Raw genomic sequence first — 27,993 nt, 5'->3', positions numbered from 1 at the left:
GACATCAGGGATGAGTAAAGTAGTCCTAAAGCAGGCATCTCAGAAGTCATCTAACTTTACCCCTTCACTTTAGAGATGAAAGATTAACACCTAGAAGGCTTGCCAAAGATCATAGAAGGGAAATCCTTACTGAGAGGTAAGAACCAGAGAGAAAAGACTTACCCATTGTTGCATAAGTTGCCAGGGGTTGATGGGGCAACACCACCTAGAAGAGAGAAGAGATGAAGGGTGAAGATTCCTTCAGTCTGAGTAGCTCCCAATCTTAGTTGATTTTCTCTAAGATCATGGGGCATCCCTGATTATTTTCTCCTCCCTTAAATTAAACTCAAACTCAATCAATACCTATTATGTGTAGGATATTATATTTGACCAATAAGGATGAAAAATAAAGTGGTCCTTGTCTTCATGGGGAAAATGAAATGAGGCCCTCAGTGACTATGTGAATAATAAACATAAGCTGACTAAACCAAGAATCCCTGACCTATATTGAACAATATGCATCTTGATAAAGGTTGTGCATCCTTCTCAAGTCATCCCAAAGACAACTTCTCCCCCTCCCCCCCCCCCCCCCGCAGAGGAATGCCCCTCATCTAATCCCATTCCTTGCAACAACTGGTCTCCTCACCGTGGTTGCAGCCACTGTGAGCCCGCTGCTAGCAAGACCACGCTTCCTCCTCAGCAGTTCTTTCACTGGCTCCTTCACACGGACACCTTGGTAAGGCCGGGGCGCCGCCGGTGCCTGCTCAGGAGCAGATGCTGTAAAGTACAATTTCATTCCATGCTCATTACTCATCTCCTTATAATTTCTTGTCCCAGGTTAAGCTCTCTCTTACTTTAGGGAATCCAAGTATGTAAAGGTCTGGGTCCAAGAAGAAGACCCAGATGATTTGTCTTACCACTACCAGGTTTATCACATCATTCCCTTTTCACTAAGTCTTTGATAATTCCTTTTTACCTCCAGGATAAAGTTCAGATTCCTTCATTGTACATTCTAAGGCTTTAGCCTGGACAGACTTAGATTAACTATTGCTAAGTGAAATGAGCAGAACCAAGAGAACATTGTGCACAGTAACAGTAAGATTATGCGATGATCAACTGTGATGGACTTCGCTCTTCTCAACAATGTGGTGATTCAAGGCAATTTTAATTAGACTTGGAATGGAAAATGCCAATCACTATGAAGACTGAATGTGGATCAACACATAGTATTTTTGGTTTTTTGTTGTAGTTGTTGTTTGTGTGCTTGTTTTTCTTCTCTCATGTTTTTTTTCCCTTTTAATCTGATTTTTTTTTTTTGCACAGTATAACAAACATAGAAATATGTTTAGAAAAATTGCATATGTTTAACATATAGGGAAGGAGAGAGAAAAATTCCACAAAGTTGCATAGGTGCTACCATTATCACCATTTTATAGACAGGGAAACTGAGGCAAACATAAGTGCTCACAATCATGTGATTGTGTCTTCCTGACTCTATGTCCAGGCTTTTGCAGTGATATAGATGAGAGATGATGAAGGCCCAAAATATAGTGGAAGCCATATGAATGAAAAGGGAAAAGAGATAAGAAAGGTTGAAGATATAGAATCTATAAGACTTTAACTGCATATAGTAGTGAGGAAAAATGACTCTGAGGTTGTGAACCCAAGTAACTGGAAGGATGACAGTAGTCTCAGAAAAAAAAAGGGAAGTTTGGACTGCAAGCTCATCTCTTGAGGAGGAAGAAATTCCATTTAGGACATGTTGAGCTTGAAAAACCTAAACAACTTCCAGTTTGAACTGTCCAACAGATAATTGGAGCTAGATTTCAGGAGAGTGACTCTATTTACTTATATAAATCTGGCAGTCATTAAGTCTCATGTAGGTGATGATCCCTGAGAGAGGGGTCAAAGCAGGGGTGCTGACATTTTTTTTCCATGGACTTCATTGTCAGTCTCATGAAGTCTATAGACTTTTTTTTTCCAAAATAATGCTTTTAAATGACAAAATAAAATCAACTATTGAAGGAAGGAAAGGAAAGGAAATCAACTATTGAAATATAATTATCTATAAAATCTTTGTGTCCTAAGCTAAGAATCCCTTATGTAGATAAAGAAAAAAGGAGTACAGGATAAAACCTTGCTGGACAATTATACGAAATGGATAGGATATAGAAGATAAACCAGCAAAGGAGAAAGCCAAGCAAATGTGAGGAAAATCAGGAGAATACAATGCTGGAGAAATACAGGGAAGAAAAAAGACATGGTAGTGTTAAATTCTGAAGTTGCCAAGAAGAGGAAGAATAAGAACAGTTCGTTGGCCTTTGCAATGTAATTCAAGCTATTTCTAGAAGTTTGAAAAATAAAGGGATTATATAGGACTGAGTGGATGACAGAATCAAGTGAAAGTTTTTGCGGATGACAGAGACCTGGGTTTGGTTGTAAGTAACAGTAGAAATATTGGAGGCCAGAGAAGAGGAGACAAGCTTCTGGAGGGGATGGGATGGGATAAGATCCAGGTACCCTTTATAAGAAGGGTAATCTTCTTTTGTCAGAGAATGGAATAAAGGAGAACAGAATGGGAAATGATGTTGAATGTATTTAATGTATCAACTAGAAGAGAAGAAGACGTAATAGTTGGTCTGTGTTTTCTGGATAAAGTAGGAGGTGAGGCCCTCTGGTGCAAGCAAGGTGGAAGGGATGGTATAAGGCAAAAGAAGAAAAGAATTAGAATAGCTGCTGGGTGAAGGAGGGAGTAATATAAAATGAAGTTGATTAGGAAAGAAGTGGTGATGGGATTAGATAATCCACATAAGTGGCCCTAGTTTGTATATGTGGGTCACTTCTTTGAGAGCCAAAGTAGGAGCATCAAAGACAAATGGATGGCTCCAATAATCCCCAACCCAGGATTTGGGTTTGGCAAGGCATAAGTGGTCATCTGTTAAGCTGTCTTTGAGATAGGAAAACTAGCTATTTATTCCATCATTAGATGGTAGTGACATCCCTAAGCATGGGGGGGAAAGGCACTTGCCCCATACCTAGGTCACTTTCTAGTTGTTCTATCCCACAGCAAAGCTGAGGACTTCAAAAAGTAGATGTTGCTGAATAATAGCAATATTCTATTCAGTTTTCTACCTGTCTTGTCCATGTGAACTAATTGACAATAAGAAAGTCTGCTCTAAGGATTTCACAGGAGGCAGGCCCGTAGTGTGGTTCAGCCTACCGTGTATCAATTGAGAGTTTTGCCAGGAAGGTCCTGCTATCACTTGTAGATATGAGTGGCCCAGGCTTTGTATAAAGGCCAGGAAATGTGGCTATCTCTTAAGCCTGCCAGATCCTTCAGTTTAGGCTTTGGATTGGACTTTGCTCTGTAAATATCTAACTGATAAAATTCCACTCCTGGTTCTTTCTTTATTACCATTGTAAGGGGTGAGGTAGGTTTGGGGTACCAATGTACTATTCACCTGAAAGTGGGAGGAAAATACTCCACATACATTCAAGCATAATGAGATTTCCCCCAAAAGAAATAAATTCATAGGCATTTTGCCCCTAATTTGCATAGTTAGTTCTGAGGAATACCATGGAAAATTCATCAGATTGCCCTTGGGCCACAAGACGTGAAACATGAGATCTACCTTAAAGTACTTTTAGAATCTCACCAATCATTGCTTTCCAATCAATATAAGGAGGTTAGTGAATGGAGCTACCCTCCAATGTTTGCATTCCCATGAAATTCATGTCAATAGGTGTAACATGACCCCAACATTGCCACAATTTCTCTACCTCCCGCAATTCTCCAAGTGAGAGAAAGTCCAGGGCTGGGTCTAGATAATGCAGATGACTCCCAGGTGCTACATGCGAACAGGCTCCAAGTATCTATTGAGGAGCTGCTTCTAATCTGCTGCCCTGATCTACCTTAGAGCCCTGCAGAAGTTGGGGGATGGAACATCTAGTTTGAGGAACAGCAAGGAACCCAGTGTCACAGAGATTTATGGAAGCATTGGGAGGCATTGGAAGACCAAGGTAGAAAGGGAGTAGGTTATGCAGGGCTTTACAAACCAAACATAGGATTTCATATTTGATTCTGGAGGCAATAGGGAAACTCTAAAGTTGATCAGACATACAGATAGTAATCTTGAGTGATCATTTTGACAGTTGACTCCTGAATTCAGGAGACTGGAGTTCAAATATAACCTGCAACACTCCCTATGTGACAATGAGCATTAACCCAATATCTCTAATGATCAGTGAATTAAGAAAGAATTAGGAAAACTAATATTAGACTTGAGCCTGGGTTTTCCCATTCTTGACAATTTCATTGTGATATTTAAGCATGTTTAGGTCAACCTCAAAAATATTTATAAAGCTCCCAAAGTTCCCCAGCTGCCCCATTCACTGCCCAGTCACAACCCATGATAAAGATAAAAGAAACCAGCTTTTTCACTCTTTACCTGGTTTAAACATCTGCTTCTCCTGAGCTAGTGAGCAAATGCTTACTGGCAAGACTAATTCTTAGAGTGTTGGAACACAATTCCAGTGAAATCTTCCTGGAAGCTTCAGTATAAATAATGGAGAAACCTCAGTTAATTGCAAATAAGAAACCTCTATGTGACTCCTTTTTTCTCAGTAGAAGTGGAAGGGACCTAAGAAGTCACCTTCATCCAGTCACATCAAACTGAAATAGAAATGAAAATTCCTGTAAAAAGATCTCTGAGGGCTGTACGTGTTGACTCAGTTTTTAAATACATTATTTATTGTTATTATTAAATATTTTCCAATTACATTTTAATCTAATTCAGGAGTGTTATGGGACTCATGTGATTGACCCCTCTGATAATACAAGTCTCTGTCTCCCTTACTCTCTCTTAATAGATGAGGAAATTGAGGTCCAAAGAAAAAAAGTGATTAATTTAAGGTCATCCAGCTAATTAGTGATAGAAAGCAAAGTATTCCACACAGCTATTTAAATCTAGAGGCAGAAGACTGGTAATAAAATCCTGGCTTTACCTCTTCTGACTTCCTTGTAAAATCCAGCAGGTGATTTTTTATTTCTCTGGGTCTCAGTTCACCTGAAGGGATTCACCCAAAGAGCTTCTCAATGCTGATAAATTGCATAACAGGTGGTGGAGTGGTTGGAGTGCTGGGTCTAGAATCAGGAAGACCTGAGTTCAAATCCAACCCTCTATGCTTACTATCTGTATGAATCTGTATGCAAGTTATTTAACCCTATTTACTTCAACTTTCTCATCTGTAAAATGAACTGGAGAAGGAAATGGCAAACTACTTCAGTATCTTTGCTAAGAAAAACCCAAACAGGGTCATGAAGAGTTGGACATGACTGAAACAACTGAACAACAAAAATAATCAGCTCTCTGGGGAAAATACATGTGTGTATGTATATCTATATTTGACACACTTTTAAGTTTAATCTGCATTACTAATATTTTTCCATCATTTTCTTAAGTTTAGAAAATCACTTAACAAATCAAGCCTTAATTTGTAGCATTTGCTGATTTGTAAGATGTAAAGGCTCACATTGAATTTAACATTGGGATACTTACACTTCTAAATCTATGATCCTAACTATCTAATTCTATAGCACTTCTCATGAGTATTGATTCTCCCTAATACTGAAAGGAAAAAGAAGTCTCACATTATAGGTATACTCCCTCATAGCAGAGGTGTAGTCTTCCTTTCAATGGTTAAAATGAAAAATAAAGTAACTAAGAAAAGCAAAATTTTAGACCAGCCTGAGAATAGACGAGGAGGAACAAACCTGAAACCTTCAATTATTTAACCACAATCTCCCCCAGCAAAGGAGACAATGGGATTCTGAGACAGCCAAACCTTTTACCATATGGGACACGAAATGGAGCCAAAAACATTATCTCCATTTGTCCTGGCGCTCAAGTGCCCTTTATTTCCCCAATTGTTCTCAAAGGGTGAGTCACCAGAAAAATCATTTCCACAACAAGGCGGACCATCATCCAGTTTCCCTTGGCATGGTGTGTTGGGGAATTTGAAATTTCAAACCTGCTGACTTTCTGCATCACTGCAAGATACCAATTGGGGTGAAGGAAAAACATTTCATTTACGGAAAAACCCATGTATTCAGATCTCAATGTGGGCTTCCCTTTTCAGAGATGAACAACTGAAAACCTGAGGGTATAAAAAGGCAGCTGCAGACATTTCAGTTCCCCCTGCTGAGCAACCGGACATGCTCCAGGTCACAAAAATAAGGTTGTCACAGCTGCAGCCTCACTATAGACCTCCAACCATGACAGGCAAGAGCTGTACCAGCATGGGCATGGATGGACTACCCACCTCCAGGGCTGATCAGCTCTCTCTGCGTACCCATCCAGGGGGCCATGTGAACCATACTGATTTAAATAAACATGGCTTTCTAGTTCCTTGACTAAGATATTATAAAATATCACCTACTAAATATGCAAAAACATCTGCCTTTATAGTTTTAATGATCACCAAGGTAACCACACTCTCACCAAACAGAAGTTTGGCTCTCACCAAACAGAAGTTATTCAGCTAGCTTTGCCTTAAGCCAAAGGATTGTAAGATCAAACAATCTTTTGAGACTACAAGAATAGATAGGTTCTGCGTAAATGCATGAATGACCTCAGCATTAAATTAGTACAGCTATTCCTCTGGAGTCAGAAGACTAGAACTAGAAGGAAACTCAGAGACCATCTAGTCTAACCCTTTCATTTTACAGATGAGAAAACAGAGGTACAGGGAAGTAAAGGGATTTATCCAAGACCATACAGGTGGTAGAGCCTCAGAAACAAGATTTTAATTCAGCTCCTCTGGTTCCAGAACCAGGGGTCTTTACTGTGATGCCTTGCTAGTCCCTCTGTCACTGCCTGCCACCTGAGGGAAGAATCAGGCTTTTCTTGGCTCTAGCACTTCTCCTATAGGTTTCTATCACAGTTTGCCATCTCAGGCAGCACCCTGAGCTGCTGACAAAGGGTCCCCTCAGTAGCTCTCTCCACCTAGAAAAGACAAGATCTAGGCTTCAGTGTAATACTGGGTCAGGCCCATTATGTGAAAAGTCTTACATTCTTGATTGATAAGGCCCACTGTGTTATAGCCTTCTCTGAACCACTCTGAGAGATGACATTATTTCTGTCTATCTCAACATGTGACCTATTTATCAATTCTTCTAAGTAATCTTGGTAAGTATTTTTTTTCATCTTTTCTACTGAAACTTCAATTTCATTATCAAACACACACACAGAGGAAAACTAAAAAGTAAATAACTGATCAAACCTGATCAAACAGACCAAACAAGAGGCAAGCTCACATGATCTGAATTTCTGAATGAAAGCAAAATTTAAGTTACTGCTACTCTTAACTACAGCTTAAGGCATCTCACTTGATTTATTTGTGCTAGAATTCAATTTCATTTCAGTCAACCAACATTTATTAAGCCCTCTTATGGGGCAGGCATTGCAAAGAGAGACTAGATTACTCATATGGAAGAGGGAAGGGAATAAATAGTTATATAGAACCTACTATGGACTGGGTTCTATGCTAAGGTCTTTACAAATATTATCTCATTTGACCTTCACAACAATCCTGCAAAGGAGATGCTATTATTGTCCCTATTTTACAGTAGAGGAAAGTGAGGCAGACAGGTACATTGGCTTGCCCCCATGGCTAGTAAGTGTTGGAAGCACTAAAGTCTTTCTGTCTCCTAGCTCAGCAAACTATCCATAGTCCCAGCTAGCCGCCCATTGGCTAACTAAGTGGGTTTGTTGGTATGTTTAATTCCTTCTTTCATTTATTCACTGAGTCATCCACTAGTACTTACGCTTCAGTTATCCAACAGCCAAAGATCCTTTCTCCTGGTAAAAGTTAGCCTTGGAGTTTTCCACTTTGTGTCGTCCATTCATCTACCAGCTTTTCCCCCACACCAGACAAAATGAGTCCAATGAGATCCAAATATAAAACTAAGCACAGGAAGAAAAATGCCTTCTTCCCCAGTTGAGTTTGAATGGGATGACAGCCTGTTTTTTATTGTAGACTGAAGAGGTAATGCCGTTGTTATGTAAATGCTAATATTAATAATAATAACTAACATTTCTATAGTAGCTACTAAGTATCAGGCACTGTGCTGAGCACTGGTGATATAAAAAGAGGCAAAAAATAGCTCCTGCCCTCAAGGAGCTTACAATTTAATAGAGGAGACACAATATGCAAATAAATATATACAAAGCAAGCTATGTAGAAGATAAATAGGAAATAACCAACCAAACAGGAGGTACTCGAATTAAAAAGGATTGGAGAAAGCTTTCAGTAAAAGATTATTATTGAGACAAATAAAGCTGGGAATATCAGTAGTTAGAACTGACAAGGAAAAGGATTTCAGACATGGGAGAGAGTTGGAGAAAATGCCAGAGCTCAGAGTATGTGTCAGGGAATAAGGTGTATCAAGACTGGAAAGATAGGAGGGGAGGGTGGTTAATGAAGGGCTTTGAATGCCAAATAGAGTATTTTATATTTGTTCCAAAAAGCAATAGGAAACATATTTAACATGTATAAGACTGCCTGCCATCTAGGGGAGGGGGTGGAGGGAAGGGAGGGAAAATGGGAACAGAAGTGAGTGCAAGGGGTAATATTGTAAAAATTATCCATTCATATGTTCCATCAATAAAAAGTTATAATAAAAATAAAAAATTAAATTAAATTAAATTTTTTTAAAAGAGGCAATAGGAGCCAGTGGGGTTTATTGAGTAGGGGGATTACATGATTAGATCTATGCTATGGGAGCATCATTTTGAGGGCAGAATGGAGGCTGGATGGAGTGGAAGAGAGATTTGAGTCAGGCAGACCCCAAAAATAGATTATTGAAATAATCTAGACATGAAGTGATGAGGGCTTTATCAGAGGGGAAAAGAGGTCAATTTGAGATGTGTTATAAAGATGAATTTGACAGACCTTGGCAACAACTTGGATATGGGGGGTGAGAGGTACTGAGGCATTTAGGCTCCTTTGTTGTGAACCTGAGCACTGGGAAGGTGATTTTGCCTTCTGCAGTAACTGGGAAGAGAGGAGGCAGGGAAGACTCAAGGGAAATGATAATGAGTTCCGTTTTGATCAAGTTTAGTTTAAGTTATCTACTGGACATCCAGTTTGAGAAGTCTGAAAGGCAGCTGTAGATACAAGATTAGAGGTTCACAGAAAGACTGTGGCGGGATAAGTAGATTTGAGAATCATTAGCATAGAAATGGTAATTAAATCCAAAGGAGCTAATGAGATCATCAACTGCAGTGTTTAGAGAGAGAAAAGAACCCTGAGGGACAATATGTGATCTGGAGGAGGATCCAGCAAAGACTGAGAAGGAGCAGTCAGCTAAGTAGGAAGAAAATAGGGAGAGAAACCTAGAAAGAAGATAGTATGAGGAAGAGGGGGTCATTCTGCAAAGGTTGCAGAAAGGTGAAGAGAAAGAGGATTGAGAATTGAAAAAAAGACTTTGGATTTGGCAAATAAGAGATTTGAAAAGAGCAGTTTCATTGGAATGATAAGAATAAAAGCTGAATCATAAGTAATCAAGAAAAGACTGAGGAAAAATCTGAAAAGATTTATATAAACTGAAACAAAGTGGAATGAGCAAAACCAGGAGTATGATCTAAATCAAAGTGTTTGCATTCTCAATGAATAGGGGAAGTGGGAAGTGGGAAGGTTAAAAATTTGGAACTGAAAATTTGAAAGAAAAAAAAAGGAAGAATATAAAAAAATTTACATGTAATTGGGGGGAATCAAATATTAAATTTTTTAAAAAGAGAAAATAAAAGGGGAAAAATGGAGCTATCTATTGTGGATGGCCTTTTTGAGGAGGTTAAAAAGAAAGAAGACATAAAACAAATAATTAGTGAGAATAAGAGTCTATTGAAGACAATATGCAAATAACTCTACAAACAAGAGTTCTCAGAGAGACGGTACTAATATTAAGGAGAACTAGAAAAGGATTCTTTCAGAAAGTGTCACGGTGGCTGAGACTTAAAGGATGCCAGAGAAATTAGGAAGCACAAATGAGAAAGGAGCATGTTCCAGGCATAAGGGACAGCTAGGGAAAATACTTGGCATCTTAGTAGTTCAGTGCTTAGAGTCCTGAATTTGAAATCAGAAAGACTTGAGTTCAAATTTCAATGCTTACTAACTGTATGACCCTGAGAAAGTCAAATAAACCCCAAATACCTCTGTTTGTTCATCTGTAAATTGGACATAATGATAGCTCCTACCTCCCAGGTTTGTTATGACAATAAAATGAGATGTAAATTTCTCAGTACAGTGCCTAGCACAGAGCAAGCATCTAAAATATTTGTTAATCAATTTAATTTTAGCTTATTTTAATGTTTGGATTGTACTATGAGATGAAAATGGCTAAATTGGTTATAATCTCTACCACTGTCAGTGTTAGACAGCTTGTTTACCAGGCTTTCACCACTTGCTGAGTCAATGAATTAAATGAATTTCCATTTCCATAAAATCACTTCATTCCTTTACTGTTAAAGTCACAATATCAGCTCTAAGGAATTCCGTTTGCCTAAGCTGAAGGGAACCAGGAGCCCAGATCATACCCAGTTACTACAATTTTCTCCTCCACTCAAATTTCTTTCTTTTGACAGGCACAAGGTCTACTTTATCTTAAGCCCACCAACCAATGCTATATCTCTCTGGACAACCAGAGAGTTAGTTCCCAAAGGAGTTAAGGGAGAAGAGAAGTTCATGGGCCCCAGATGGCAAAATGCTCACATGTAGAGTCCTGAGAACTGAGAGGCCTTTCCAGTGCCCTCAAGGTTTTATTTTTGGTGTTTTATGACTGAAATGACAGAGGATACCTCCACCTGAATAGCCAGCTGCAACTCCCCGCCTCTTATAGAAACTGAGGTCAGCAGAGCAGAGCTATTCCCTTCTCAGGCATAGGACATCATTGGGGTGAGGTGAGGAGATGGCCACCCACTCAAGTTCTCTACATCTCCACTTGACTCCTAGAAAAGACCATAGATGGACAGATCTCTTTCTAGCTCAGTCCTAAGGTCGAGGAATGTGTCACTCATTTCCTGAATGATGGGGGCCCTCTGAAAGGGAAGATATCATATCTATTAGTCTGTGAACTCAGGATAGCAGGATGGGACTGGTTTCCAGGCCCCTTGGCCTCTTCACACAAGATTTAAAATGAACCCCTAAGGGACAGCAAACTTGGTGTCAGAACCTGGGTTCAAATTCCAGCTCTGTTATTTGTGTGTGTATACTTGTGTGGGGTGGTTGTTCAACTGTTTCAAGTATGTCTGACTTTTTGTGTCCCTATTTGGTATTTTCTTGGCAAAGGTACTGAAGGGAGTATTTTGTCATTTCCTTCTCCAGGCCATTTTTTAGGTTAGAAAACTGATGCAAAAAGGATGCCTAAGAGTTCTAGTCTATTCCTGTTACCCCACCTCTTAGGTCTGGGTCTGATCACAGTACTATTAAAAGCTCATTTGGCTGACTTCTTGGACAAGAAGACTCAGCTATCAGGTATGATATAACTGAGGAATTGAAAGACCAATGGACCAAGGACACAATAAAATTGGCCTTCAAACTTGAGGATTTTCACAACTAATTGGATAAGCCCAGCTCTAGCAGCTGGCATTAAGGTCTAAGAAGAGCATTTTGATCATCTTAAAAAGGAAATTAGACATAGCTAGACTTAGATCAAGAGTATCCACTTAAGGAACTACAAAGAATGTAACAGGACTAATGCGTATTTGGCCTACATTTCTGGTCTAGGGACAGGACACAGGCGCAGGACACTCCCAATGTCTCAGCGCAGTCCAGCTCTTACCTTAATGACCAGAGAGTTATCAGTTCTGGCCCACTGAATTCAACCTACTCTAATGAGACATAAATTATGAAATCAGTTGAGGCTATTGCAGATAATGTTAGAATCACCCCCACATCTAATTAGCAACTGTCCCAAATAATGGACTTGCAGTTTGTAGAGAGACAGAGAGGAGAGAATAACTACTCAAATTCCTTTATTTCTCTTGAGACCTTTTCTCCCTTTGTTTTTTTCTGGTTTTTGTTTTGTTTTGTTTTGTTTGTTTTTTCCTCAGAACTCTCTCCCCCTACTGCAGGGGTTTGTAATGCAGCTCTAATTTTTGAAGTTCTTGAATGGATATCAGGGAATTCATGAATGTGAATAGGGAATTCATTTTATTTCAATACAAATGGTTTCTTTTCTAATTCTATAAATTTTATATCATTTAAATAACATTACATTATTAAATAGCATTACATATATTTAGAGCATTGAAAAACATTCTGAGAAGGGGTCCAATATTCTTCACTAGACTGCCAAAGGGGTTCATAAAACAAAAATGGTTAAGATCCCCTAATCTTAAGAGCAAGAAGTATGTTCTCAAAGGTGCTGAGGTATGTTCTCAAAGGAGGTAGCTACCTCCTGCCTATCCCATCAGGCTACATGAGCTAACAAAGAAGCCTGAGAAGAGGCTCTTTGAGCCCCTGGAATGCCCCAGGACAGTTACCTGTTGTCATAGCCAAAGTTCCCTCCTGTCTCAACCTGCCTCTATCACGCAATGGGCAGCTCTGTGGATGCCCGATCAGCTTGGTTGAGTGTTCCCATGGGGCAATAACAGGCCTGTTTTATGAGATAAGGAGGCACAGCCAAGAAGCAGGAAGGGGACAAAGCAGGCCTGGGCAGAAAGGAGGCAAAGCCCTCCTGGTAAAGCCCAGAAGTAAGGAAAGAGGATGCTTTCCCACCAAAGGGTGTTACCCTAGATAGGGAGAAGAGAGTGGGGGATTTAAAGGGACAGTCAATTAGTCAACAAGCATTTATTAAGTTCATACTATGTTTCAGGCACTGTTCTAATTCAGGTGTACCCTATGGGGGAAAAAAAATGTATACTATAATGAACAGGCAAGATATACAGTGAAGGAAGGACAGTAGCAGCAAGGACATGAAAGAATAATCTTGTCTCAGACACTTAACACTGTTGTGTTAGCTGTGTGACTCTGGGCAAGTCACTTAACCCCAAATGCCTTAGCAAAATAATAATAATCTTGACCCCCAAGAACATGCTTTCTAGTAACTTATTCTACTCTGTCTGAGTGTCTGACTGCTCTCACACTGGCACAGAGGCAATAGTAGCTAGGATTAAATGGACAGGGAAATAACTAGAAATCCAGGACTGAAGTCTTAACCTCAAGGAGCTTGTTGTTATTGCTTAATCGTTTTCACTGATGTCCATCTTACTCTTTATGACCATTTGGGTTGTTTTTTTGTTTTTGTTTTTGTTTTTTGTTTTTTTGGCATAGACTCTCCAGCTCATTTTACAGATGGGAAAACTGAGGCAAACAGAATTAAATGATTTACCTTAAGGTCACATGGCTGTAAGGATGTGGGGTCATATTTAAATTCAAGTCCTCCTGCCTTCAGGGCCAGCATTGCGTCCACTGCACCACATTCTATAATAGCTGAGGCTCTGTCTCTTACTAGTTTTGATACCTTGGACATGTTCCTTGCCCTCTGAAACGATGCATTTCTTTAACGTAATAATAAATTAAGAGAATGGAAGGTTAAGGGAGGTAGTATTGGGGTAGTGGTGAGTCATGGGCAGAGGCTAAATCAAACTTCTAAAACCTAACCCATCTTCCCCTTCTCCTTGTTCTGCCTCTTCCCCCCATCCCTCCCCCTCAATACACACACAAAGGACAGGACTTTAAATGTTCTTACTCCACACAGAATAACAACATGGGGGTGGGGGTTGTCATCTGTATTTGGGGCCATACAGATTGGAAGAGGAAGAAACGTAATCTGAACCTCCAGTTTCAAGGCATGAAGTCACACCCTGTGGAGGTAAAAGAAGTTTCCGCTCACCCTCTACCCCTACCCAAATTCAACAGCAAAGCAAACTAGTTGAGCAAACTCAACTAGAATTTTGAGAGATAGTGGGGGAGGGGGATACTGAGGAGGCTGTTCATCTTTTTCCATATTAATCAGAACCTGAATACCTTTCTATGGGTCAATTGCTATGATCCAAGTCAAGAAACCCCATTCTTTGAGAACTGAGAGGAGTAGATTCAACCTCACCCCAATAAGAGTCAAAAGTCTTTGTGAAATGAACATGCTTTATTAAAATTATCACATAAAAAAACCCTGAAGGATGAGGGCTTCTGATTCTAGGATATGATGGGGGTTTTAGACTAGGTGTAAAACCCTAAGAATAGGTCCTGAAGGACTGAACTAGATGTTGCAAAGATGTCAGTGATGTAGACTTGGACTTGAGTATAATTTGTCACAGTTTTCTAGTGTTGAATGCTCACCTGTTTATTATTTTTTAAAAAAGACACCACCAAAAAAAAACAAAACATAAAGGGAGGAGGTTTAACAGTATCAGACCTTAAACTATATTATAAGGTAATAATTATCAAAACCATCTAGCATTGACTAAGAAATAGAAAGGTGATCAAAGAACAGAGTAGATATGTAATGCAAAATAGTAAATGATAGCAGTAACCTTGCATTTGACAAATGTAAAGATTTAAGCTTTTAAGATAAGAATATACCATTTGGCAAAAATTAGTGGAAAGACTGGAAAGCATTGTGGCAGAAAAAAAAATGGATCAATATCTTATATCATTTACCAAGTTAAAATAAAAATGGATATATAACCTAGATATAAAAGAGATATCATAAGAAAACTAGAAGAACACTTGACCTATCATACTTGTGGATAGGAGAAGAATGTATGAATAAACAAGAGAGAGAAACTTAAGATGTAAAATGGATAATTTTTTATTTACATTAAATTAAAAAGAGTTTTTCAAATAAAACCAATGTAGTCAAGACTAAAGAAAAGCAAAATATTGCAGGGCAGGGGAGAGGGGAATTTTATAGACAGTTTCTCAGATAAAGGTATCATATCTTAAATATATAGAGAATAATCAAATTTATTAAAAATTGAGTTATTTCATAACTGATAAATGGTCAAAGGTTAAATACAGCAGTTTTTAATGAAGAGATCTAAAGTACATGTAGTCATATGAAAAAATGCTCTAAATTATTGTTTATTTAAAAAATGCAAATTTAAACAACTTTGAGATCTCTCACATCTAACATTGGCTAAAATGATAGAAGAGGAAAATGACAAATGTTCCAGAGACCTGGAAAAATTGGGATGCTAATTAAATGTTGATGAAACTGTGAACTAATCCAACCATTTTGGAGAGCAATATGGAATTATGCCTAAAGAGTTATAAAGCTGTTTATATCCTTTGACCCAGTCATTAATACTACTATTAGGTCTGTTTCCCAAAGTGATTGGAGGAGAGGCAGTAAAGTACATATATGTTCTAAAATATTTATAGCAGCTCTCTTTAGAGATTGAGGGGCTAACCATCAATTGGGGAATGACTAAACAAATTCTAATATATGATTATGATGGAATGCTACTATAGTATAAGAAATGATGAATTATTTGATTTTGGAAAAATGTTGAAAAGCTTGCATGAGATAATGAAAAGTGAGATAAGCAGAATCAAAAGAATATTGTATACAACAAGAATAATTGTTAACAACTGAGTTATTCTGAGTATTATGAATACACAAATTAACTATAAAGAAAGGAAGATGCTATCCACTTCCAGAGAAAGAACTGATAAATAGAAGTCTGCATAGTATGGTTTTACATATATTTATAAATCTGTGTCAAATGATGATTTTCTCCAGCACAGTATAGGGAAGGAAGAAGGGAGATAGTTTGAAACTTAAAATGTAACCCCAAAATTAAATGAAATTAATTTTTTAATAGATACCACTAAAGCCTATAGCACTCTACTCCACCTTTCTTAGTGAACCTTTAGGACTTGCATTGTTGTTGGTAAGTCATACTTAATATTAGAAATGTCCCACATATATCCCCAATTACTTTCAACAATTCCCCTCATTTAATTTCTGTCTTTCATTCCCAAAGCTTAGCACATGGGAAGTACTTTAAAAATGCTTATTAAATTAGATTGGACTGGATTAGATTGTGGAAATTTTCTTCCAAGACACAAGGACTAGGCTTTGATTGTTTGGAGACAGAGCTTATATATGATGGTGAAGTTTCCAGAAGTTTCTGTGCAAGAATGTTGATTGAATTACTACTACTTTTCCTAATGCAAATCTAGTAGTGTAAATTTGAAACATCACTAAACAGTGGTCCTCAAACTTTTAAAATAGGAGGCCTGTTCACTGTCCCTCAGACTGTTGGAGGGCCGGACTGTAGTAAAAACAAAAACTCACACTCTGTCTCCGTCCCTCAGCCCATTTGCCATAACCCAGCGGGCAGCATTTGGCCCGAGGGCCATAGTTTGCATCTAACATATAAAAGATAGCATGGCCTAATGTCAGTCAACTAGCATTTATTAAGCACCTACTACATGCCAGGTGCTGTACTAAATGCTGGATAGGGAGCCAGCAAGTCAGGATGTCTTGGGTTCAAATCCCACCCTGATACTTGCTGACTTTGTGACATTAGGTAAATCATCTGACCTCTCAGTGCTCCAGGACAACTCTCTAAGATTGTAAATGAAAGATCATTTGCATAGGTGGAGATAGTTTCCTCTTTTAAAATTCTGCAATAGAATATAAAATCCTTTATAAGAATTTGAGCTCTTTGAGGTCAGGGTCTATAACTTTGCCTTTTTATAAATTTGTGGAATTTAGTACTATCCCTGGCATTAGGTTAGTAAATACTTGACTGACTGGCTACATTAAAAAAAAAATCATAGAACCAGACCTAAATCTTCCTCACTTGCTCCACCTGAATCAATATGAGATAGCAGAAAAGGTACCAGGCCAAGGGGATCTTAGTTCAAGTCTCACCTCTGACCATCGTCAAGTCACTTTGATTTTTCAGAACTAGATTCCCAAAATAAGCACTGAAATAATACTTTTACTGTATATGATTACTAAATTATATATATATATATATATGTGTGTGTGTGTGATTGGTAGAAACAAAGTATTTAGCAAGCCTTACAGCATTAAATAAATGTGACCTGCTATCATTAGCATACTTTAAAACTTTGCAGAATTTTAGAGCAAAATGGGGACCATTGATATCATCTAGAGAAAAATGTCAAACTATCTTCATTTTTATTCAATAGTTGGCTCTCTCTGACTAGAAACATTCAAGTGTATGTCAAGAAATATTGTAGAAGAGATTCTTGCATTGACAAGAGATTAGGCTTTATTTATTTTGCATTCATTGGTTCACTCTTCTGTTGTGTTCTCTGATTCCATGAGTTTATAATTCTTTTTTCATTTTCTTCTTTCCCTTTATTTTATTAATTTATTTGCTGAGGCAATTGGGATTAAGTGACTTGCCCAAGGTCACACAGCTAGGAAGTGTTAAATGTCTGAGGTCACATTTGAATTTAGGTCCTCCTGACTTCTGGGCTAGTGCTATCCACTTCATCAATTAGCTGCCCCTTCCCTTTATTTTCTGAGTGATATTGCTTTGATCTACAATGTGGCTTACTTATATCCTTTGGCATCATTTTCAGTCTTTCTTTGATTTTCCTTTCATAACACTAATTAAAAAAAAAAACTTTGACCCATTTTGTATTTATCCTCATTTTTAAGACAAACTTTTTCCTCACTAGATAATTAAGAAGAAATTTCCACTTATCTTTGGGATAATGATATCTTGCCTAGTTATTTCTACCTCAGCATTACCTGTTCTTTTTATTGTTGTTGTTGTTTTTAAATTTTATTTTAAACTTAAATACAAAATAGGGGAAGTTTTTTTTTTTTTTAAAAAGCATTGCCATGTGCAGAGCAGAATATAAAAGATAATTAAAATTGTAAAGCAATAAATTGCTACACATATACAGCATACATATATACAGCACTACATGTTCTGAGAACAGTTCTGGTAAGTGATTTTTGAGGTTTCCTAGTTTTCCCAGGGAGATGTAATAACAAAACTTTTGCTAAAAAAAAAAAGGTAACACCTATTTGTTTCAGTTTTTTATATCAACATTGCTATTTTTATTCATTATTTCAAGTGTCACTTCTCACTTCACTCAGAAGAACCAGTTTCTTAATCCAACCTCTCAATGTAAAACATCTCAGATGAAAAAGAAACATAAGGTTTTTCCAGAATCAATGACATATCAAGGAGTTCTGGGAATAGAGCTTTTTCACACCACTGAAGTCATCAACTTTAGAAAAAGCATTTCTGAATTATAAGAGCCTGATTTCGGGGTCTTGAATTCTCTTTCAGCCTCAAGATTACAAACTCCACTATTGGTAAATAAGTGGTGTTAACTTATCAGAGCTGACTCAGTCTATCTGAACCCAGTCAGCCTATGTGTTGCCTATTCTACTAGATGAAATAGGAAGGAAAGAGCAGCCAGAGGAATGCAGGAAGAACAGATCATGGAAGATTGTCTGACATGAAAAGATCTTCTAAATATAAAATTCTAAGGATTTTAGTGAACTTGAAATGTGTATAGAGGAGAGTTCATGGGGTATTTGTCATCCAGCCTGAAACACAATGAATCGCAGATGTTCTGGAACCGACTGGTGACATCCCAATAGGGATGTACTTGGCATTTTTCTTTTATTAGAGAAGACATCCATATCCATATCCACAAAAGGTGTGAAGTCTATGGGAAAGCATCAACCTTTTTGGTTTTGTTTCCATTAATAAGAAATGCAAGAGCCTCTAAGTATATAGCTAGAGATAAGTATCCAAAGAATGAGCATCTACCAATTATCTCAAATTATATCAAATATCACTCTGCCAAACACAAGTAGTTTATTCCTGGAAACTGCATCATAACCACAGGAGTTTTGTAAAGACAGTGAACCTGAACAGTTGCATTCCTCTTCCAAACATAGGTTGGTGGATCAAGTACTGGAAGGAAACTCGAAGGTCATACAGTCCAGCCCAAGTTTCAGATACACAAAGTGAGGTCTGAGGACATTAGGCAGCTTGTCCAAGATCATGGAAGTAGCAAAAGGCAAGAATGGGATTTGGTCTCTCATCCTCTGAGTCTTGAATGAATGGTCTTTTCCACAGGAGCACATGACCCCATGTATCACAGGTCATCAGCAGAAATGGTTGCTATCAGAATGAGTTGGCAACAAGTAGAAATGTTTCCTAGCCACTGTTAAATAAGACAAGTACATGTAGCACATCAAAGGAACCTTTGGATCTATTTCTCCCAGACCTTAAGTTATTTCTGGATTAGATGTGCATCATTTTATTTACTAGGTATGTTCTGGAAATGTTATGACTACATTGGATTTTTATGATTATCATCTATTGTAAATGTTTTGAGAGCAATGGAATCGAAAGGGCTGGATTCAAATCCCAGCTTTGGTACTTCCCAAGTAATATTGGATAAGTTAAGTCTTTCTCCTTCCTCATCTATAAAATGAGGATATTTCATTAGGTCTTCAATCTCTCTTCTGGCTCTAAACCCTGTAATTCTTAAAGAATCGTCACCCTTTTGTGAATTGAAGAATACTTTTGTAATTTGAATTGCCAGTCCCTCCTTTGTCTATTTTTAAAGTTCTGGTTTCAATATATCCATTTTTCATAAAGCGAGGAATATCTGTACCCTGATAGCTTGGAGCTAAACTCATTGTCATTGCTTACCATGAGGTCTTCAGATACTAAAGCAATGGACTTGGGAAGCTACACTCCTGTAGGGCACAATGTAAACGGAATTGGCTTGGAAATCTGAGGATTTACATTCAAATTTTGCCTATGACATTTACTACTTTACATAAGTCACTTAATGTTGAAAGGGTTCGGTTGTATTTATAAAATGAAGGGGATTATAACAGATGGTATCTGTAGTCAATTAAAACTCTCAGTCTAAGATCCTCTCCCACCAAAACTTCATCAATCAACTAGGGTTTGGGTGGGGAGGGGGTGGAGAGAGAAAAGGAGTGGAAGACATATCTGTAGAGATATACACCTGAAACCAAAAACAAAACTATTGTTTGACTGTATTGTCCATTTTTTCAACCAGATGTGCTGATGCTATAACATGTGACTCAAGACAACTGATCATCTTAATTGATTTAGAAGAGAAAGGAGGCAAAAAAAAAAAAAAAAAAAAAAAGGTCACTTTACTGTATTCTTCCCTTTCCACTCAATTTCTCAAAATTATGCAGCCTGGGGCTTCATGTTTCCTTAGTGGCCCCAAAAAGTAAGTGCTATATTTATTACCCTAGCTATTTTAGGCCCTTGGAAAATCTGGCTCATTGTTTTTAAAAGTTTTGTAGTCAGGGAACTTAAAAAAAAAATTCTCATTGTTTGTGCCTTCTTAATAAAATAAGAAAGGAAGCATGGGAGGGGATTTGGTGTGACCCTAATGTCAGGTCCATCTGAGATGTTAAAGGAGACTCAATTAGTTTCCTAATTCCTAATTTGGAGACTTTCTAATTTGGATGGATTTAGCTTTAGAAAAGGTCTGATTCAACACATTTCTGTATGTAAAACAGCATCCTTTTCTGATTGGCTAAACAATTTACTAATGAATCTATCCATCATCTTAGGCTAAATGAGATTGCTATTTTTACCCATTTACTTGACAAGAACATATTAAAGATTGACTCTGTGACAAGTATTACACAGTGAAAAATGGTCATCGCTTTTGAACAGGTGACCTTTTAATGGAGTCATTTCAGACCCTACTGCTGTGACACTGATAGGAATCCTTCCTGGTCCCAATTGAGCACCACAAACCTGACTTTTGTCACTTTCCCTGGTCTGATCTGTTTGTTACCCCAGCACTATATGTGGGTTTCTACTTCTAACTTTTGCAGCCTCCTATGGGGCCATAGCCTAGACAGGAATGAAGCATCCTATTTTCAAAGTTGGTGTTTTCTTAGCTCTTTCCAGAATACTACTTACTACAGTCATTTCAGCTCATGCCAGGAGGATGTTTTCTGAAAAAAGAAAGTGCCTCTTCAGCACTGTTAATGTTTGATTTCATACTCTGCCCTGGTACTGTAGTGGGGTGGGGTAATGTATAAAGCATTTTTTTTTTTTTTTACTTTAAGTACTCTAAAAGGGCTGACAAATCTGTCTTTATTTTTACTTACTTTTCCTAAAGTCATCAGTTCCATAAAGTCGTGCATATTTTAAAAGGCAATGAAATTAGTATTCAAAGCTTCATGTTTCTTCATTTCCATTTCATCTCAGAAATACTTTCAGGGAGAGAACTGAGTTAGGCCATAGAAAAATGTCAACACGGTTCTTCCAGGGACTGGGTAGGCACAAGCGCCATAACTTAGATTCCAATCACAATGCCTTTGAGTCACACCTACTACTTAGAAATATAACTTCTTAGATGTGAAAGGGACCTCTGAGGTCACTCATTTTACAAATTTTGGAGGCTCAGGAAGGTTAAATGATTATACACGGTCATATAAGTAATGTAGGAGGTAGGATTTGAATGCAGAACTAGTGTTCTTTGTTTTTTACCACAATGTCTCTTAACTGTAAGTCATGGATTCATTGAAATTTGCTTTGGTGAAAGGAGTTCCCACTTAAAGTATTCTTCACATTGACACACACACACAAAAAATCAAACATGTCTCATTCTTAACCTTTAAAGCTGATAGATCTTAGTGCTCAGATCAAAATATAACAGTGTCCAATATGAGTGAATGTATCTAATATAAATATGTCACATTAGAGTATGAGTATAGCTAAAAAATATCATGAAATGATCATAAAACTATCAAAACATGTTAATGTGACCTAATTTGTAAAATATCACTTTCTGGCAATATGAATGTTCGGGGCTCAGAGATCAAAAAAGCATCAAAGTAATAATAATAATAATAATGATAACTAACATTTATATAGCAATATAGGATTTGCAGTGTGCATTAAACATATTATCTCATTTATTGCACATACAACCCTGTGAAATAGATGCTATCATTAATACTCCTCTCCCCATTTTTACAATGAAAAAAGTAAGGTAGAAACAGATTAAATGACTTGCCCAACACACTGCACCATATACTCTGTTATTCTCTATGTTATTATCAAATGTATCCAAAGGAGAAGTGTACAAATGTAGTTCACTTTAATGGGAAGTTGCACATAAATCACATTTTTCTAAATTGTATTTTGGATATATTAAGAAAGGTGAAATTTTAAAAGAAATTTTATGTATATAGTTTTATACAGTGAATAATCACATCACAATTTTTCTCTTAATAGGAAACATGGCATAGTGGATATACAACCAATACTCAACTAAGTAGGAGAAAAAAATAACTTTCAAATGAATATACTTGTTGTCAGTAGTCAGTACAGTTTCCACTTAGGGAATTTGTCGGAATTGGTAAATAATGGTATTTTCTCTGTTAACTGGAAGGGAGAAGAAGCAACATGGTCTAGTGGATAGAGGGCTAACCTTGGAGTCAGGAAAACTGATAAATACCAATTGGGTGAATCTGGGCAAATTGTTTATTTTCTCAATGTTTCAGGCAATTCTTGCAGAGAAAGCGAACTGATAAGGGGAAATTTCCTCATCAAGAGATCTCTACATGGTGAAATTGCAGATCAAAACCAAAATAAAGTTTATCTTGTATAAATTCAGATTCTCTGTACAAGAAAATGCCAACATTTTGCTAAAAGCAAAATACATCTACAATGGCAATAATGGCAAGGGAAGTTATCTATTAAGACTTAAGAGATAGATATAACAATTTTTCATTCATATTTATAACCAAGGAATAAGAGAACTGACATCCTAATACAACCTTTGTAAAAATAATCAGTAGAACTGTTACCTCAACACTGAAGAATTATGAGAAATTGAATGATGCTATGGAAACAGGACTGAACTGGGATGTCAAAAGATCTGATTTTAAGTCAATTTAATTTAATTCCATTCAACAAGCATTTATTGAAAATCTATTAGATGTAAAGCATATTCTATTAAAAAGACAAGAAACAAGTATTGCCTACCCTCAAAAGCATTTAAATTCTATTATGCTTGAGGCTCTGATAATTACTAACTCTGTAACTTTCTTTAATATCCTGTAATACCTTTAATATCTGTAAAACAGGGGTAATAATACTTAGGCTACCTATTTAAAGATCAGATCTAAGAACAGTACAGTGTAAGGAGTCATTTCTAAATAGATGAATTTGGGATAATTTCAAAATAATGTCAAATAAAAATTGATCTTTGCTATTTCACATTTAATATAAACAGGATTTGTTATACTTCATGAAAAGGATAATCTCTGTTAAATCTTTCCAGTCACTGACAGAATGGGTCAAGGAATAATTGAGATTAAGCATCTTCCAAAATTCAACTTCTGCATTTTCCCATGCTTTGAAGGAAGGGAAAATGTATTTAGCTTGAAGAACAGCCCTTTGCAATAATCAAGACACTCCCATCTTTAACCCACAGCTGCCCTCTTCCCTTACCTCAACCCCTTACTATTGTTTTTGTGAATCATAAACTGCCCTTTTTTTCACCACAGTGATTCATACCCCGGAGCTGTGATCTGATGAGCTGTCCTACTCTGGTGCCTGTAACTTAACATCCAGGCTGGAAAATGAGCATCACATGCGTGTGACAGGTTTGTTTTCCAGTCCCTAAATCACCCACCTCACGCCTCTCTCCACTCTCTGATGATGGCAGCCCCAGCCTTTACCCCAGGATGCTGGTTCCCTGGAGCTGCCAGGGAGATCTCTACTCCCAGACCCCATGTCTGCCCGGCTGAGCAGTGAGGGCCAGAATCAGAACTCACATTTTTGCCAGTGCATATTCTGCAGCAGGATGTCACCTCTTCTCTTTGAAGCAGACAGTTTGGCTTCTTTTAAGTTTGTCCTGGGTTGCGCTCTCCTACCACCAGTGCCACAGCTTGCTCAGAGGATGTTTCCTCCAGCTTTTTAAAAACCCAGAGCTCCCTCTGTGCAAGGGGGTGGGGAGGGGGGGTTGTGTCATCACATCCTCCCAACCACAAGACCTGTTCATTTCCCTTTGGTGTATGGGGCTCTTCACGGTACTTTGAGATCCCTCCTGGGTCAGCGAACTGACCAATATTAGGCAATGAACCTCCAGCTAAGTTGGAACATTAGGAAAGCCACTAGAACTAGGGAAATGGGGAAGGGAGGTCCTACAAAAACTGATGTGCATGTATGTGTACACACAACTCCGTTTCAAGCATCATACCTCATTATGATGAGCCTGGAGTATCATACCATCAATGATGAGTCTGGAGGGCCCTCTGCAAGGGATTTGGGTTTTTTTAATTGAGTATTAAATACTCAATAACACTGGAATGTCATTACATCTCAAACTCTCTCTGGTCTTCTGCTTAGGAGAAATACTAATCCCTGGGGGGGTCACCCCAGCTCAACAGGAGGAAACACCTGTAGACACTTCAAGCTTCACTAAGCAACCTTCTCAATTCTTTTAATACTGTTCTTCTGTTCCATCCATTTTGAAACATAACAACGCCACCAAAAAAGATGGCAGCTTCCTGAGCTAAAAACGAGATGATAAGGCTATGTCATCAGCAAGGTCTCTTCTAGTCCTAACTCTGAAATCACATGGTGTAGAGTAAGGAATACTGGAAACACTGGGAGCTATGGACCTGGATTTCGATCCTGCCTTTGATATTTACTGTCTCTAAAACCTTGGCCAAGGTTTCTTAAATTCCTTTTACTTCATTTTCATTACCTACAGAATAAACAGATTAGAATAGACAATCTCTGAAGTGTCTTTCAGCTCTAGAGCCTATAATTCTAATGTTAGAACATAATATAGGTGCCAAAAGAAGGAGGAAAAGGAAGGAGGTTTGGTCTAATTTATTTCTCAAGGGTGACTCAGCATGCTGGAAGGGATAAGGGAGTCAAAAGACCTGGGTTCAAAACTGGAGCTCTGGGATACATTTTCCTGTGTGACCTTTTCTGATTTTCAGATTCTTTATAAAATTAAGTAATTGGACCAACTGTCTTCTAAGGTCTTATAGCTGTAAAGCTATGGACAGAGCCCTTCTCCTTATATTATCGCCTCAAGCTGGATAGGGTGGGATTAGTCTTTGAGAGAACTGAAATGGAGAGAAGGCCTGTGTGTATGTGTGTGTGTGCCTGGGGATGTCAGCTTTTCAGACTGCTACACCAGTTCCCATTGATGCTTGAACATATACTGACTCATCAGTGGAACTATTAGTCAAGGTTCAGGACTAAACACTTAATCTGGGAGGCTCTAAAGCATTTTCCTCATTGTTCAGGAGCTGCTATCATTTGGGTTTGTGAACTGGGGGTCTGGAGGAAAGATGTTAGGGGAAAGGGTCTCCATAATATGAGTAACTCAATCAAAGGACCAGGAGAATCTTAGTGACTTTTCTAATCTTTGAGGCTCAAACTCAGAAAGATTCTATGTAATCAGTCACTTGTTTCTCCATTATATAGTAGGTGGGAGCATCCTACAGCCTTCTGGCTACACTAACAAATTTCCATTGGAAACAATGTTACATAAGCCATCCTCCTTGGTTCAGCCATAGAAAGCCTAGGTTTGAGCACCAGCTATGTAATCTATTTAGCTGTATGGCCTCAGGAAAGTCATTTAATCGCCTTGAGTTTAGTTACCTTATTTTAAAATGGATATAATACTACACTACAAGGAGTAATTAGGAGTCAGAGGAGAAAATGTACATAAAGTATCTTTGTGATCCATAAATTTAGGGATGACAGAGCCCTTCACAAAGTCATTGAACTCATTCTACAGATGGGGTAACAAGATCATGTGGGTATTTTAAATTTAATTTTTAATTTAATTTATTTATATATATATATATGTATATATATATATATATATATATATATATATATATATATATATATATATATATAAATATATAATTAAATTTAAATTTAAAAACATGATAGTCCATTGCATTGGAGGGTTTTTGCCCTTGCATCAAATATTCTTTCCACTAAGGCTTTATTATCATTATTAGTACTTTAAGCAGCTGGGACTAGAGTTTGCATCCTCTGGGGCACCTGGATAAATTACCATAGCATGGAGGTGGAGAACATGAGACTGACAGTGCAGAAGCAGGAGTAGACTAGATATGATAATAGCAGAAACAAAATAAATAGCAGAAAACAGGCCCACAAACATGCCCAGTTATAAATTCTGTTACCTCCACCAACCAGGGGCCTTGGGAAACAGATTCTAAGTCAGGGTTTCCAGCAAAGACACCATATATCTTTGACCACATCTAGACAGGTATTTTTAGAAATGAGAATTTACCACATCTTTCAGTCATGAGGGTAAGTAAATATTTGTCATGAAGACACTTTGCGCTTCAGAAGCCAAGTTCCAGCTTCAAGGCATTGATTCAAACCAACTAGAGTGGCCAAGGCACACAAAGGACACCAAAACATCTGGATGAACAGTAAACAATTTAGTCAACCATGCATATGCTTTCAATTACAGGTGTGCTCCTAATTTTAAAAACCTAATGAACTGACAAAATTTGAAGGAGCTGAACTGATACATTAGGATTCTTTGCTTTGCCAGAAGGTTTTCATAGCAGGAGTTCTTGAAACAATTTTCCCTATTAGCTTTAATGATTTTATTCTTTTTGTAAAAATTCTTTTGATCCAGAATATTTCAGAAATAGATCTATCATATAAATTAAATAATACCTAAGGTAACACCTAGACATCATACAGATTGAAGATTCAGTTTTCACTTTTCTTCTGGCTATTTGTTGTTTACTCAACAGGTGGAAGTATGCAGATTAGGTATATAAATACTTGAATGTTCTGTGTAAGTATAATTATCCTTGGAAGTTTTTTTCAAGGATCATGAAACAGAAAAATTAATTACAAGAAAGATTAACTTCTAGTTCCACCTCTGCCAATTTCTACTTTTATATCTTTGGGCAAGTAAGTCACTTCATCCCTCAGTGCCTCAGTTTCCTCATCTGTAAAATGGAGATAAAATACTTGATTTGAATGCTGCAGTTTTTAGCTTTATCATTTACTATCTGAATGACATTGAGAGGAAAAAAATCACTTCCCCTCTCTAGTCCCTAGCTTAGTCATCTGCAAAATGAGGGGATTAGACCAGATGTTCCCCAAGGCCCCTTTTTGCTCTGAATCTATGCTCCTGGATTTCTTCTGATACTACTAACCTCTAAGGTTAGTTTTGAGGAATTGTTTTCTCTCTTTTAATAGATAAAGAAATGCAACCAATGATCAAAGTTAGCTTTGACCCTCCTACAGTGAAGCAAGCCATTCTGTCTGGCCCTCAGTTTCCTCAACTGTAAAATGAAGAGAGGTAACTAGATACCTCTTAAAGTGCTATCTGGACTTAACATTCTATGAATCTTTTTTTGATATAAGTAAATGATTTTCTATTTCTCCTTTTCACATTGAAGCCACTGAGGCAAGTTATTCATTTTTTCCTGCAAGGCAATGACATATTGCAATGTCCTTCTGATTGAGGTATTTGAGAAAAGAATTTCCTTGCAGTTTTCTTTCAAAGGAGAAATGTAATATAGTTCACTTTTCAGGCTTCATCACTTCTCAGAGTATTTAGCACAGAGGGTCTCAGTATACAGTTCTCAATACTTGTTTGTTGAATGGAATTGAAACAGATCTGAGGTGGGAAGCCTGCCACCATAAGCTGCTTGCCTCAGTTCCTAGCCAACACCTGCAAGCACTTCTAACAGCTGCATGGCAAGTTACTTATCAAGAAGTTGACTTAATGGTTGGGATTTAAGACTTTATCATCCACTAAGTAATTAGACATTATGACTTAGGAACAATTCAGAGGAAGCAGAATTAGCAGTGTTCAAACAAAGCTTGCAAGATCTGTGCCCAAACCAGGGCCATGTGGAGAAGGTCCAAGGCTGTTGGACCAAAAGTGTTATCTCCCTGTAATCACTGTAGCCTAGCCTTGTGTGACAGATTTTGCAGTTCTAAATCCATGCCT

The 27,993-nt window shown here is 37.7% G+C and overlaps 1 protein-coding gene across 1 annotated transcript in view; it reads right to left on the bottom strand.

The window, feature by feature from the left end:
* POU2AF1 (POU class 2 homeobox associating factor 1) overlaps positions 1–23,925 on the bottom strand; it is a 30,856-nt gene extending 6,931 nt beyond the window's left edge. Inside the window, exons 1-3 of the mRNA XM_074304310.1 lie at positions 23,789–23,925; positions 626–756; positions 163–205 (exon numbers count right to left, since the gene is read on the bottom strand). Of these exons, the coding sequence (XP_074160411.1) occupies positions 163–205; positions 626–756; positions 23,789–23,804 (190 nt within the window). The 5' untranslated portion in view covers positions 23,805–23,925. The remainder of the gene's footprint in view (positions 1–162; positions 206–625; positions 757–23,788) is intronic.
* Positions 23,926–27,993: the final 4,068 nt, after the last annotated feature.

Source organism: Sminthopsis crassicaudata, chromosome 3 (assembly GCF_048593235.1).
Source record: "Sminthopsis crassicaudata isolate SCR6 chromosome 3, ASM4859323v1, whole genome shotgun sequence".
Taxonomy (NCBI): Eukaryota; Metazoa; Chordata; class Mammalia; order Dasyuromorphia; family Dasyuridae; genus Sminthopsis; species Sminthopsis crassicaudata.
This window is presented reverse-complemented; position numbering and strand designations above follow the sequence as displayed.